This window comes from Crinia signifera, chromosome 3 (genome assembly GCF_055691185.1).
Source record: "Crinia signifera chromosome 3, ASM5569118v1, whole genome shotgun sequence".
NCBI lineage: Eukaryota > Metazoa > Chordata > Amphibia > Anura > Myobatrachidae > Crinia > Crinia signifera.
Window position 1 is genome coordinate 33,921,155 of NC_139219.1, and position 15,898 is coordinate 33,937,052.

Sequence of the window (15,898 nt, forward strand, 5' to 3'; positions counted from 1 at the left end):
ACATGAGTTTTTGAAGATTTATTTTTCAATTTTTGAATGTTTTCATATTCATTCTCATGTGTCGACATGGACACCAATGAAGTGCCACACTTATGTCAACATTTACATGTGTTGACCTTTCTGTGTCGATTTTTTCTTGTGGCAGTTCGCGGCAAACCCCCCCCACGACCCCCCCCCTCCAGCGATTCGCGGCACACACACCCCTCCCGCGATTTCCCCCCCCCCGCTACCCTCCCGCGTTTCGCGGAACCCCCACCCCGTGACCCCCCCTCCCGCGATTCGCAGCACACAAACACACACACACGATTCACGGCAACCCCAGGATTAAATGGCACAAGCAAAACACTGACATGGCTATGGTCGACAATGAAAAAGGTTGACATGAGTTTTTGAAGATTTATCTTTCATTTTTTTAATGTTTTCAGATTCATTCTCATGTGTCGACATGGACACCAATGAAGTGCCACACTTATGTCAACATTTACATGTGTTGACCTTTATGTGTTTATTTTTTTCTTGTGGCGATTCGCGGCACACCCCCCTCCCAAGGTTCGCGGCACCCCCCCACCCCGTGACCCCCCCTCCCGCAATTCGTGAAAAAAAAAAAAAACCCGCGCGACCTTCCACGATTCGCAGCAACCCCCGCCCCCCCTCCGGCAATTCGCGGGACCCACCCCCGCGCCCCCCCTCCCGCAATTCGTGGCACCCCCCCGCAACCCCCCTTCCCCATATTTCTCATATACAAACGTTCACAAATTAAGGGGGCGCAGCCCCTTACGACGGTGTGAAGAGCGCCCGTAAAGCGCGATGAATCACCTAGTGTTAGTCATACTTGCCTACTTTTGAAAACTAGTTTCAGGGAGATTATAGTTGGTTGCAGAATTTTGTACAGCGCCTCATTGAAGGGGCGTGTCATGCTCCATTTAAGGGGTGTGTCTAGTTCCATATATGGAGAGATTGTGAAAAGAGCTGGGTGAACGTGGCACCTAGAAGCATGGTTGTGTACTGCTACATCTGAGAAGAATCCTTTAAAATTACATATCCAAATGTAGATGAGCCCTAAAGCTGTTAGTAAGAGATACTATACTTGGTAAAGTGTTGGGAAATGGCACTGATGATTCAATGTAAATGTATATATATCTCTCATTCCTTTTTTTCCCCCAAAAATGTAACCGTGTAATGTGGGTTAGGTGAAATGAGGGAGATTGCTGTTATTTCAGGGAGTCTCCTGCAGAATGCAGGAGGGTAGACAACTATGATGTTAGTCATAGTTGCCTACCCTTCTGCATTCTGCAGGAGACTCCCTGAAATAGCAGCAATCTCCCTCTCTCCCTCAATAGTCTTGCAATCTCCCTCATTTCACCTAGCCCACATTACACTGTTACATTTTTAGGGAAAAAAAGCAATGAGAGACAGATACATTCACTCTGAATCATCAGCACTATTTCCCAGCACTTTGCAAGTATTGTATCTTTTACTAACTGCTTTGAGGCTCATCTAGATTTGGATTTAAGTAATTTTAAAAGATTCCTCTCAGATGTAGCAGTACACACCCACACTTCTAGGTGCCACGTTCACAATCTCTTTTCACAATCTCTCCATCTATGGAACTAGACACGTCCATTGGGTGGAGCATGATAAGCCCCCTCAATGGGGCACTGTGCAAATTTCTACTACCAACTATAATCTCCCTGAAACTAGTTTTCAAAAGTAGGCAAGTATGATGTTAGTTGATAAGAAAGATGTTTCATCACAGGTGATGCCAATCATTAGTTAAAAGGGAAGTCCAAGATTAGAGCATTCTGTCCCTCCTGGAGAGGGTCATGTTGGGAGGTATGCCCAATACATCATTAGTATATGGGCACCTTTAGAGTGAGCATTGGTGCATCAAACGTCTTTTAATGTATACATTTATACTATGCCCCTAAAATATAACATCTCCATTACAAACTTCCCATGGTCTCCCAGCATTTACAAATAGGGGGTATTTATCCCTATAGTAATCAGAATATAGCTGTAATTATCTCCATTGTAGTCGTATGAATGAATTGGTTACTATGGGCAAAATCCTCCCACCCCTCCACAGTTGCGCTTTAGATCATGGGGTTTTGTCCTCATCCCCAGATACAGCTCAACTTCAGCCCTTCTCCAGTCAACATCTCCCAGCCGCACGCAAAATGGCGGCGTCCTCGAATACACTCTCCGCCATTTTTCTAATTCCAGATGACACAGTATGGGAAATAAAAGCTTACACGGTTAACAAATAAACCAATCACAGCTCAACTATACGCCGCCGCTGCGTGTGACGCCACGTACATCCGCTCTGCCATTGGAACATGGCAGAGATATTACCGATTGGTTGAGAACGAGGAAATGGGCGTGGTCTTGCAGGGTACTGTTCGGCTGGGTTACCGTATATTCTCATCACTTCCGGTACACACCGTAATCACCTGTGACGGCGCGACTCAGTGCGGCGCTGTACCAGCTTGCACGGTACAGCTGCAAGGTATGTGGCTAGCAGAGCTGTCAGTGTGCACAGATGTAATGGAGGGTCTTCAGCTCCTATGGCGTTTATGGAATAGGTGTACAAATCAAAGAGAGTGGGGCAGTGCATGATGCCAGCTGAGACCTCTAGAATCTGTCTGAAGTAAATAGTAAATGAGAAATAAGAAACATTTAAGTGAAAACATCGCTCTAAAACTCATCGCTGTGCATTGTGCATGAGATAAATGGGAGGGGCTTGTTTCCTGAGTACACATGGGCAAACAAATGCATGCTTGGGGCAAGTGCTTGCCATGGGGTTTGCCTTTGGAATGGATCACCATCGATGGTCTCCATGAATGCTGCCATCAGCGCTTTCCACCGATGGCAGAAACCCTCAATGTTAAACCATCATTGGGCTGATGGTACTTCCTCATCTTTGCGGCAAACGCTTATGCTTACGTAGCCTACGGGGAGCTGCAAGGGTTCTTTGTGGGGTCCACACCACCCTCTTGTGTCCTCGCCACCATCTATCACCTTTAGTAAAGTTGTGGCGAGCCTGCGAGGGAACAATCGGGATCCACGTAGCGGATAACGAAACTGGCGTAAGCGGTGGCCACAAAGATGAGAAAGTACCGGGCTGACTTATCGATGGCTGTCACGGGTGTGGGCACATGACATCAGCCTGTACACACTAAGCGATATGTCGTCTGATCTTGCGTATCAGACCAACATATCAGGCACATCGTTTAGTGTGTACCCGCTATATCGTGACCAGCAAGTTTGCACAATCATGCGTACACACTGAGCGATGTAGGCAATATGTTAAGAAACATTGACATTCCTCTACTGTATACCCGATTTTAGCAACATGTGCTAAATAAAAAACCCACCATCGGACCTCTGCTGTCAATGTCAAAGCTGTTAATGGTCAATGGTAGATCTCGAGGACCGGTTTGACTACCCCTTGCTCTAAGGGGTTCTTGACCTAGTAAAGAAGAGGAAGACGTATAATACAGCAGCCTTATAAGGTGTAGACTGAATTTACTTAGCTTCAGGCTGAAAAGGCCCTCAATGTGTGGTAAATGCCAGCACTATTTGAGATCCCTGATGCAAGCGTATAAGTACAAAAATCCTTACTTTCCGACTCCCAGTTAACAGTTGAATGAAGAAGTGCTGTCCGCATGTTATTGCTGAGTTTCCCTGCCACTCCATAGAGGTGGGAATCAAAACTGGCAGTGTTGCGGTGCCGTATCCTAGTGCACATCCGAACATTATCGGTAGTATAGACCTCAGAGTTTCATGGTTTTGGGTCATGGGTCACCGTGATTGTAGATCATCGTTTTAACTATTTATTTTTAGGCTACTCTATTGGTCAAACCAGGTACCAAGTGGCTATTTCAGATGGTCCTATCTGAGGCATGTGAAACTATGGACCTATTAAATACACAGGCCTGAGTGGAAGTGTTTTCACAATAAGGTCACAAGGACAAATATTTCCCGATGTACAGCTCTCACACAAAAAATAAAGGCGCTGTATATATTAACACTGATTCATTTACCCCACCTTTCTCATCAGATATTCATTATATATCAATATTAACTAGGCCTGATTCAAAGATTCTCAGTAAAGACACAGCCACTGTGTTTTTTATGTAGCAGATGTGATAAAATATGTAAAAGGCCACAGGAGGCCTTTTGTCAGCTTGTGTGATCTGCCAGCTACTTCCAAAGAGGCAGGATCCTCTGTGTGAATATTGGGTGGCTGTTAGACCTCTGGTTAACCCTCAGGTTACACTAGATCTCTGCCAAAACCCCATTGCTGGGACCAGCTACTTCCAAGAGGCAGGATCCTCTGTGTGAATATTGGGTTGCTGTTAGACCTCTGGGTGGCTGTTAGACCTCTGGTTAACCCTCAGGTTACACTGGATTTCCGCCAAAACCACATTGCTGGCTTCAGCACATCCTGAAAATGTCTCTGGTTCGCCCCCTTTTTGTGGAACGCTCCCTATTGCCGCCTACAAATGCCATCAGCATGTTGCAGGATCAGATCTGCACATGTGCAGTGTCACGGATATTTATGGTGATATTTGGTAAAATGATTCTAATTTGCACTCATTTACTTGCTCTGGACTTGCGTTACCACCAGTAGATACATAGCCTGCCCATCTCTGTGCGTAGGTCACTAAATTCCTTTCTCTCTATTTATTTTAGACAGACTCCTGGGAGACACATTACAATGGAAAGTGCTGCGGTCTTGTTAGAGTCCAAATCGCTGCCTGTCCATCTCCTGAATGAAATGTACCAGCTGCGTCTGCTTGGCCAGCTGTGTGATGTGACAGTTCGAGTGGAGCATCAGGGGAACGGAGAAGAGTTTACCGCCCACAAATCTGTCCTGGCTGCCTCCAGCAAGTACTTCAAAGATGTGTTCATCAATGACCAACCCTTGGGTGCCACCACCACCTCTGTATTGTTGAGTGAAGTAACAGCTGTGGACTTCGCCTCATTTCTGGATTTTGTCTACACTGCCAAAGTAGAAGTGGAAGAGGAACGAGTACAGAGGATGATTGACATAGCGGACAAACTCAAATGTGTCAATCTGGCTGAAACCTGCATACAACATAAGAAGCAGATGCTGGATGAATCCGTGTGGTTGGACCTACAAAATATTACCGAATCCCAGGAGGCCGGAGAAGACCTTCATGAACTGCAGATAAACTCTCTAGCAGAGATCCAGTCTCCTGGAGGAGAAGACATTCCAAATGTAAATGCCACCTGCCTTCCCAGTTCACCTGACAGAAAAACTGGCGTGGAGTCTTGTGAAGAGCACCCGACGGCTATTGTTTTGGAAGAGTATGTCGATAAAAAGAAAGATCCCTTGAAGCTTTCAAAGTCCAGGAGATCCAGCGGCCGCCTCGCTGGGAGAAAAGTGGTTGTGGAGATCCCTAAGAAGAAGTACACCCGGAGACTACGGGAGCAACAGGATATCGAAGAGGTCAACTCCTTGCTGAACGGCATCGGAAAGGAACAGAACCTGTGTAATGATGAGCTGATAGATGAGCAGACGGAGGACAGTATAAAGGCCGAAGACGATGAAGACAGTCCCGAGGAAATGGACGAAGGTGAAAAAAAATCTGATGAAGATAACAAAATTGGTGAGGCGGTTTCCTGCCCTGTTTGCGGGGAAAACTTTCCCGATGAAAAAACTTACTTGAGACACTCTAAGCAGAACCACGGGGGCTCGGAGGAAATCTACCAGTGTGAGATCTGCAACCAGACGTTTGCTAATAGATGCAACCTGAAAAGTCACCAGCGCCACGTGCACAGCAACGAGCGCCAGTTTCCTTGCGAGCTCTGCGGCAAAAAGTTTAAAAGGAAAAAAGACATCAAGAGGCACATTCTGCAGGTGCACGAGGGGGGCGGGGAGAGGCACTACTGTCAGCAGTGCGGGAAGGGGCTGAGCTCCAAAACCGCATTGAGGATTCATGAGAGGACGCACACCGGGGACAAGCCCTTCGGATGCTCGCAGTGTGAGGCCAAGTTTTCCCAGACGTCTGCACTTAAGACGCATATGAGGTAGGAACTGGCCCCGTAACACTATATTATGGAGGAGATATATTGAGCCTTTTAAAGACCACAAGTGGAGAAGTTGCCCATAGCAACCATTTAGGTTCTATCTATCCTTTATCTAGTACATTCTATAAAATATCTAGAAGCTGAGTAGTTACTGTGGGCAACACCACAACTTGACTTCTTTAGGTGGTTTATTGAATCTCTGCAGGACTCCATTTCTGGTTCTCCCTGTCAACGCCATGCACAGTCCTGTGTGTTTGTCTCTTATCTCCATATATTATTATAATTATTGTTGTTTATTTATATGGCACCACAAGGTGACCAAATGTTCAATAACAAAAAAAAAAAACTTACAATACATAAGGTCACCTAAAGAAGATGTATAGAGAGAGAAAAGAAGAGGTCCAAGAACAGAGCCTTGGGGCTCACATTAGGGAAAATGTGTGGGACATGGAGTCATGAGAGGAGACAGAGATGTACCCTTTATGTATGCTCATACATCCCGCTTTCCCACCTCCCATTCCCACCATGAGACTTCTCTCATGCTGCAGTTATTTTAAGAGAAGGCTTCCAAATTATCACTGATTTGCATGGACCAAGAAAACCCCCAGCTTCATATAAGCTGCTGTCAGCCAGCTGACCTACAGTACTCTTGTAGCCTCCTTGGTATATTCCTAGGTCAGGCATGTCCAAACTATGGCCCTCCAGCTGTTGTGAAACTACACATCCCAGCATGCCTTGCAATAGTTTTAGCATTCCCTGATAGCAAGACTAATGACTAATGACTTGTAGTTTCACAAGAGCTATAGTTTGGACTTGCCTGTTCTAGGTAATCGCCTGCTCGGTATATTCATTTAGGATAATGTAATAGGATTTCTTTTTCCTCCCCCAGAATTCACACTGGAGAGAAACCGTTTGCCTGTGAAGAGTGTGGAGCAAAATTTACCCAGAACCACATGCTTATATACCATAAGCGGTGTCACACAGGTAACACCACGCAGACCTCCTCTATTGTTGGTTCCTCGTAATGTTTTGTGGGTAGGGTATGATACATCATAATGTTGACATTGAGCATGTCGACATTTATCATGGGGGAAAATGTTGAAGAAAAATTGACTGGCTAGTGTGAAGGGATTTCTCAGCATGTTAGATGATCGTATACATTGAGTAGGTGAATTACATTGTATTTACGTAACAAATAGCACATGGTTTTATCATGCACAGGGCCAGATATATCAAGCTTCAAAAGTGCTATACAGCCAGCCAATCAGCTCCTACCTGCCATGTCACAGACCGTGTTTGAAAAATGTCCGGCCGGAGCTGATTGGCTGGTTGTTTATTACTCTCCATTTTATCACTTTTGAAGCTTAGTGCATCTGGCTTTTAGCATGTAATGTCAGGATCAACGTGTTTGTTTTCTCTTGTATTGCCGACACAGGAGAGCGACCTTTCATGTGTGAGACCTGTGGGAAAAGCTTCGCCTCCAAAGAATATCTAAAGCATCATAACCGCATACACACGGGCGCCAAACCATTTAAATGTGACATCTGCTTCAGGACGTTTGCCCAAAGAAATTCTCTTTACCAACACATTAAAGTGCACACCGGTAATATTAACTTACTCTCTGCGTTGCTAGAAAATAATTTATTAAAAAATGTGATAGACAATTTTTATAAATGAGCGCTCTATGGGGTCGGGGGGCCGGTGAAGGGGACGAGTTGACGTTGCCACCGCTCTTACACGCCGGTAGCGGCAGCACAACTCGCATCCTTTGCCTGGCCAATATGCTCCCCTATTCGCTCGCTCAAGTGCTCACTATCCTATTGGTAATGAACACTGGAGACTTGTTCGCACGGGGCCAATGCTATTGCATTGTGCATTTCTGCACATCTGCATGCGTCCACGGCAACCCAAGTGGGGTGGTGGGTTGGCTCATTAGCATATGGGAACCCCAAGCATTTTATGCTAATGGAGCCGTGACGGACATGTGGGGGGCGGGCAGTTGACATCACACTGCCCACTCCCTCCCCAGCATGCACACATATAGAAGGTTCCTCAGAGCCAACCTTACATATGCATGCACCTTCCACATTTTTCTATGGTCGCTGACCATCAAAAAATATGGGAGGGTCCCAGCGGCACACAATTGGATGTTTGTATAAAACATCCATTCACAGCTAGTGCGATCGTACACGCCTTGCGAATGGCGAGCCGGCGTACCATCATTCGCAGGGCGGGATCTGGGTCATTCGCAAGGCTGCGAATGGACCAAAATACCCCCCAATGTGCGGCGGGTGTCGCGTGGATTCGGGTGAATCCATTCTGCAGCATTATTAATAGCCCCCATGGTTGAATGGAGCATATCTAAAAGGAAAGACCTTATTATTACCTCTACGCAGTGTGTCTCAGTATGTCGCAATATTGCTTTAAGCCAGGGATGTCCAACCTGCGGCCCTCCAGCTGTTGTGAAACTACAGATCCCAGCATGCCTTGCCATAGTTTTACCATTACCTAATAGCAGAACTGTGGTAAGGCATGATGGGACTTGTAGTTTCACAACAGCTGGAGGGCCGCAGGTTGGACATTCCTGCTTCAAGCTGTTGCATGTATAATAACTTCTTCAAACTAGTAATCGCCAATAAAGATTCCAGCACCTGATTTCTGGTTCAAGTGTTTATTACTAAAGCTGGGTACACACTGTGCAATATGCCCGATGACACTATAACTAACAATATTACTCAGTGCAATTAGTTGTGTTGCTCATAGTACTTACCAGGCAGCAGTTATTATGGGAGTGAGCGAAGTAGGAAGCATATTGGCTAACGCTGTGTACAATTCTATTTTCCATTCAGGAGAACGGCCCTATTGTTGTAATCAGTGTGGCAAACAGTTCACTCAGCTGAACGCACTACAGCGGCACAATCGCATCCATACCGGGGAGAAGCCTTTCATGTGCATTGCTTGTCAACGGACGTTCACCGACAAGTCCACGCTCCGCAGGCACACCATGGTGAGAGAGCCACTACACTGGAGTCTGTGTGCCTGTTTGTGTGTATTCGGGGCACTGTAATGCGTGTACGGTGTATGGGATCCCACACAAAATGCACACAATATAATAATACTTACCACTGCATCAGCCCATCCGTTTCTCCAGTGATTTTTGCATGCGCAGAAGACATGTCCTCAGAATAAAGGCAGAGGCGCAATTTTCCTGGAGACCTGTGCATTTTTAGTAGAGATGTTATTAGAATCAAGGTATAGTCTACTCTACCGCATCTGCTCGTAAACCTCCTCTTATTCAGAGAAGCATGAAATTGGACAGACAAGTGTTGTTATTGATGTGTTATTAGTCTAGCCCAGTGGTTCCCAAACTGTGTGCCTAGGCACCCTGGGGTGCCTCAGAACACTTGCAGGGGTGCCTCGGGTGGGTCGTCCAGGATCAATTCATATTATTTATGGTCAATGTACCAGGCAAAACCAGTGCTAGTGGCTGCCAATCATAATACATGTGGACAAACAGAAGCAAATCCTGTCCCTCACCAGATAACTGTGACATATAAACACAATGCACTTAATTTTATATTTTTTCAGAATTTCTCGATAAGAAGCATTTGGCCTAGGGGTGCCCTGAAAATATTTTGATGCTCTAGGGCGCCGTGATTCAAAAAAGTTTGGGAACCACTGGTGTAACCAAATTATGGCAATCATTCATTGTTCTCTATTTGTCATTTTGGAGGTTATTCTAGTTCACATGAAAAGCTGCGAAATTCACAGCTTTGCGCGCGGTTTAAATGTTGCCCGCACAACGAACACGACTGCCCCCCCCCCCCGCACGCCGAGTTCCCCTGCACGCGTGCAAATGGATGTTTAGCATAATCATACATTCGCAGCTTGCGTGCGAGGAGGAAATCTTTCACCTCACCCACACCTTACTGGAGTACTCAGTTTTCCCATTTCCTGCACAGGGTGAACTGCGACTCTTGATTTACCCTGTACATTACTTTGTTTTCATACATCTTGTCCGAAATCATCTATTGACAGGTCTTTATTGCTGCACAATTGTACTACATCCATACAAGCACACCAATGAGAGGGGATGCGGTCATTTGGTCTACAGCATTATGGTCGACAGTCATTAGGTCAACATGGTTCTAGGTCGAAAGGTCATTAGTTCGACAGGTCGTTAGGTCATTAGTTCGACAGTCAAAAGGTCGACATGGAGTTTTTCACTGTTTTTTTGGAGCCAACATGTGCCGACAGGCGGTATTTCATGCCCTACCATCCACTAGGGCGTGGTGGGAGAATAAAATAGTGTGCCGCCCGACGCATAGCGAGTGATGCACTTTAAACTGTGCCCATGTCGACTGTGTTGACATTCAGGTAAAAAAAAAAACAGTGAAAAACCTTTTGACTGTCGACCTAGACATTGCCAACTAATGACCTGTCGAACTAACGACCTGTCAAACTAACGACCTTTTGCCCTATAACCATGTCGACCATCATACTGTAGACCAAATGATCCCAAACCCAATGAGAGTTGTGTTGTCTGTTGTGACAGCTGTCATTAATTCTATTCCTCATAGATCCACGACAAAAATACACCATGGAAGTCTTTCCTCGTTGTCCTGGATCCCAAAGCTGAAGACGGGGACAAGTCGGAGCTTACTGAAGACGATGGTGAGGATTCACCTAGACCTGAAGAAAAGCTGCCGTACTCTGATAACAGCCACTACCAGAACCTGACTGTGGTGCCGGGAACTGTAGACTTACTGCACGAAAACTCCACTACCTCCATTTTGGGCTGCAAGGCGGACTGCACAATTATACCTCAGGACGTGTACATAGCTACCACCTTAAGCCACCTCACCGTCCTCCACACACAGACTGAATCTATCCAAGCAATGGTCAGCTTGGAGTAACTCCATTCATAATGTGCGAATGAAACTGGGCCTGAAGCCTCAGCGTGGACAGACTGGTTCACATCCAGCGATGTAAACTTGGGAGCAGCTGTGTCCCGCCTTCTAAGGAGTGGACAAGTGGTCCACAGCAACCAATCACGTTTCACCAATTATTTTATAGAATGTATTTTGATAAATGCTAACTAGAAGTTTATTGGTTGTTATGGGCAACGTCTCCGCTCTATGGGAGGCTCGATACATCTCCCCCTCTTTAAACTTTACCTCTGTTCGTAAACTTCTATCAACTTTTTGGCATACTGTGACAAGAACATTCTGCATTATTTTTGTATGGAGACCGCTGTAGCTGTTGATGTTTCATTGCCTGGAACGACAATAAATTTCCATTCCAAACTTCACATAAGCACGTGTAATGGCTGAGATAGACAGGCCAGGCAGGCTGGGATACATCACTCTTAGCAGGAGGGACCATGGCTGAGATAGACAGGCCAGGCAGGCTGGGATACATCACTCTTAGTAGGAGGGACCATGGCTGAGAGACAGGCCAGGCAGGCTGGGATACATCACTCTTAGTAGGAGGGACCATGGCTGAGATAGACAGGCCAGGCAGGCTGGGATACATCACTCTTAGTAGGAGGGACCATGGCTGAGATAGACAGGCCAGGCAGGCTGGGATACATCACTCTTAGTAGGAGGGATCATGGCTGAGAGACAGGCCAGGCAGGCTGGGATACATCACTCTTAGTAGGAGGGATTTGTAGCAGTGGTGATGCTGCATTTACTAGCACCATGTGCAGGTGTGGACCATTATGTCGACAGTCCTTAGGTCGACATTGGGACAGTCGTCAGTCAAAAAGTCAATATGAGTTTTCACTTTTTATTTTTTTGCCCCAAATGTTGACACAATCGTCATGAACACCGAAAAAATGCACAGGTGGAGCTAATTACTTCACTTGTGATTCAGTGTGGAGACCTGGAAAACGTGAACTGTTGGGGGGGGTCATGCAGACCGAGTTTGAGAACCACTGGTGTAAAGGGACCCGGGTTACCAGTTTACACTGCCCAGCAACCCGCGTAAAACCCTTCTTTTAACCCTGGTCAGAATGCCGGGTTGCTGGACCGGGGTTTTTCCTTTTGGCGCTTTTACACCGCACAGAAAGCCGGGTTGATCCGGGAACACTATTTGTGCGGTGTGAAAGGGGTCTCAGAGTAGAGCAGAGAAATGGCTTTGTGCTGCCAATTACAGCATGTATTATTCAAAACTCCATGTATGGATATAAAACAAACAAGCCGTTACTGTTGCATATCGTCACTTTATTAACTGTACATGTGCACACGAAAGAGAGACAAAGTATTTCCTGCTAAGTTACGGTAGATAGGCTACATAATGATACACCTAGTAGGAAGACAGATTGTCTGTTACATAGTTTGAAAATTGCAGCAACACATTTTACACAACTGACACACACATGCTGTCCAAGATCTCACAATATATCCACAAAAACGACAATTTTACTAAGACACACAAGACTAGAAAATAACTATTGCATCCTATTACGGAGACACTGGTCAGTATGCATATTTTCACAACTGTGCAAAAATACTGTTTTTAGATCATCTTAAAGTGAAAAGAAATAAGTCAACATTGTATGAGACAGAACTAAGCGTGTATTCACTAAGCGCCGAGTTCTGAAACCCAGAACTTCCTATCATGATTACAAAATATAAAAGGGCAATGCCGTGTTTTGCTAGTAAAAGCATTGCCCTTTTAAATTTTGCGCATAAACACATCGGAAGCTCCGGATTTTAGAATCCGACGCTTAGTAAATCCCTTGGAATGCTACAGAAGTAATATCCCGTCTTTAAAGTGTTAAAATAAGTGAATCACAAATAAGACATTTAGAACGAAAACAGAAAAAATAAACTTACGTACAAATACTCAGAAATTGAGACCTTAAAAATAAAATCTTTTCATTATTCGATATTTACCAAAAACATATTGTGTTGACATATAAATAACTTTATGCGATATAAACGTAAAAGTGCAACGACTGTATTCTGAAAGAATTTCATAGAAAACATGTTAAACTGCATCCGTGCATGCAACAGTGAGGACGGCTTTTATGCAAGGGGTCACAAAACAAAAAGAAAATCAACCTAGCTTCCTTATGGCATGACCATGAAGGAGATTTATCATCTTCTTTGTTTATAGAAGAACAGTTTGGATGGGGATACCCAAATACAAAGTAAAATGATTTAGAAGGGTTTCTTCTTTTTTAAATGTCACATGGCCACAATGAATAGAAAACACATGGTGGAAGGAGGTGGGGGGTGGGGAGGACAAAGATTGGAATCGCATGTATTCTGCATGACATTTACAGATATGGGCAAAATGCATTGGATCACAGATGATGGGAGTGGATATGGAGATTATGTTTAAGCTTATTTTTAACTGAAGGGTGCTGGATTAATATAATTTCACAAGTCTTTAGCAACAGATTTCTTATAATAGTGCAATTTCAGCCAGCAATAAATCACGGTGATCAGTCATCTACCAATGCGGAGCTTTTCTATGTTAAAGTCACCTGAACTCTTGGGGAGGGAGGGGGAAGGGGGGGGGAGCGGCAATTATATGAAATATGATGGCTCCAAGGTTCTGTTCCAAGACGACACATCACGTCCGGTAACGTGGCTAGTTTTTACTAACAGCGCATAAATAGCAATATCTTCGTTACCCTATATGTGCTGGATACATGCGCAGTCAAGCATCCTGGCTAACTGGATTGCCCCCAAGATTGAAGGAGGCAGCATTAAATCGGTAGTGGAAGGTAGTTAAAATCTTTTTAACACCCCACCTGAGCATTTATGTGCCGATACCATATGAGCCCTTATATTGTGGCCAAAACCTGCAAAGATATATAAACTACCACAATTACCGGCAGTGCCATTTGAGCAGGACAGTCAAGATGTGGTAGCGCAGGACACGTGCATGTTTATAGGGTACTAAGGTGCAGTACTTTCAGCTTTAATAGAGATGAATATATTCTCTAAACTACTCTATCTATACTTTGGCTTATAAAATTCTCCATCATGTGGCTGGCCACCTGAAACCCCCAAGGGAGACAGCAATATAGTACATTAGACTGGATATATAACATAAAAACACCGACTAGGTCATCAATATTGATAAGCCACGCCTACTATTTCCTGGCTACTACAATGATTGGCTGCATGATCATATGCATTAGATCAGTGATGGCTAACCTTGGCACTCCAGCTGTTGTTGAACTACACATCCCATCATGCCCTGCATCAGTTTTAGCACGGCCAAATAGTAAAACTATAGCAGGGCATGCTGGGATGTGTAGTTCAAAAACAGCTGGAGTGTCAAGATTAGCCATCACTGCATTAGATTATCTCACACAAAATGGCCACCTACACTGTCTGGAGACAAGCAGCGCAATTTAATAAAAAAATAAGTACTTTCCCACCCTCAAGAAAGTCGGCCAATATGCATAAAAATAAAAAATATCATTTGCATCCATTGATATATTTGATTCCCAATACTAAAAATAAAATGTTTAATATGAAATCCTTTCAGTGCTAGATATCATGCAGCCATTAACATTGTGTTATATTACAGACTTGACTGGCGCCGAAAAGTATAAAAGTAAATCATATAAATAATGGCAAAGACTAAAACTAAACAGGGATCAGATGTATACTTGTAGCAACGCTCGGATTTATTTCAGGTCTCCGTCTCCGTCCCCGTCTCCTTGGATAGATTTTTTGATGCGAAGTAACATGGTGGTGAGCCACTGGTCTAAGCGGGAAATTGAATCAAATTCCTTCACCTGAAATGTAAAATGAGGAAGAAAAATGGGTACTTGTTTCCTAGCACGGCGCCCACGATTTAATCTTGTTACATAGTTTTGATCGCATGCGATGCGATCAAAACGATGATTTCATTGTACAATCACCCTGATGGGTGATTAGTATGTTATATGCACCCCCATCGTTGACGCCACTATTAACGCGTGGCGAGCCCGCGAGGGGTGGCGGTACGCGTCCTCCGACCTTTTCATACCCCCACTATCCACGTCGGCGTGGAGTTGATTTTACATAGTGTGGCGAGCGCAGCGAGGGGAAGTGGATAACTTCACATGTATTACGCATCCCCTCGCCACACTATATAAAATCAACTCCACGCCGACGTGGATAGTGGGGGTATGAAAAGGTCGGAGGACGCGTACCGCCGCCCCTTGCGGGCTCGCTGCTCTCGCCATGGTTTGGGTTGGCGTTAGTAGTGGCGGTGGCGTTAACGATGGGGGTGCATATAACATATTTATCACCCATCAGGGTGCATGTACAATTAAATCATCGTTTTGATCGCATCACATGCCATTAGGACATCGCATACCACTAATTAAGGCATGCCAAAAATCGGGTCCATCGCATACCACTAATTAAGGTATGCGATGGGCGCCCTGCTAGGAGACAAGTACCGGAAAATGTTTTGTATGTGAGAAGGTTGTCAGCTCTTAGGCCAGACCTAGTAACGTCATGGCAAGGAAGGGGCACGGTTATTTGTTATGATCAGATTAGCCGTACCACTTTACCCATATCGCAAGTATGCCATTTCTAAATACTTCTTGATCACTTCCATGTATTTTGTGGCGGAGTCTGAGCAGAGGATATATGCCGGCGGTCAGACTCCAGCGTCTTGATACGGTAACTCCTGACCCTCACCTCCTACCCTCTAACCCTCCCTTGCAGCAGCTTAACCCTAACCCCTCTTCCCCATAGACTGACCCTATCCCTCACTGCTAATGCCTAACTAACAACCAGCTGGTGATGTAAACCCATCCAATCATACTGGTCAACTTTAGCGGGCATGCAAATGAATTTTGTTCAAACACACAAGACCG

General features: G+C 45.0%; 2 protein-coding genes across 2 annotated transcripts in view; one reads left to right on the forward strand and one right to left on the reverse strand.

Annotated features, from left to right (window-relative positions):
• Window positions 1-2,368: 2,368 nt before the first annotated feature.
• On the forward strand, window positions 2,369-11,507 carry GZF1 (GDNF inducible zinc finger protein 1). The gene is made up of 6 exons (XM_083175615.1): window positions 2,369-2,506; window positions 4,696-6,057; window positions 6,947-7,041; window positions 7,493-7,660; window positions 8,907-9,064; window positions 10,638-11,507. Exons 2-6 carry the CDS (start codon window positions 4,721-4,723, stop codon window positions 10,971-10,973), a joined length of 2,094 nt encoding a protein of 697 aa, XP_083031741.1. The 5' UTR covers window positions 2,369-2,506; window positions 4,696-4,720; the 3' UTR covers window positions 10,974-11,507.
• Window positions 11,508-12,263: 756 nt separating this feature from the next.
• The window catches only part of NAPB (NSF attachment protein beta), a 45,741-nt gene continuing 42,106 nt past the window's right edge, over window positions 12,264-15,898 (reverse strand). Inside the window, exon 11 of the mRNA XM_083175616.1 lies at window positions 12,264-14,824. Within this exon, the coding sequence (XP_083031742.1) occupies window positions 14,714-14,824 (111 nt within the window). The 3' untranslated portion in view covers window positions 12,264-14,713. The remainder of the gene's footprint in view (window positions 14,825-15,898) is intronic.

Coding starts and splice junctions, on each gene's coding strand:
- GZF1 (XM_083175615.1), top strand. CDS start 4,721: ATGGAAAGTGCTGCGGTCTTGTTAGAGTCCAAATCGCTGCCTGTCCAT. Junction 7,042..7,492: donor CCATAAGCGGTGTCACACAG/GTAACACCACGC, acceptor TTGCCGACACAG/GAGAGCGACCTTTCATGTGT. Junction 7,661..8,906: donor ACACATTAAAGTGCACACCG/GTAATATTAACT, acceptor TTTTCCATTCAG/GAGAACGGCCCTATTGTTGT.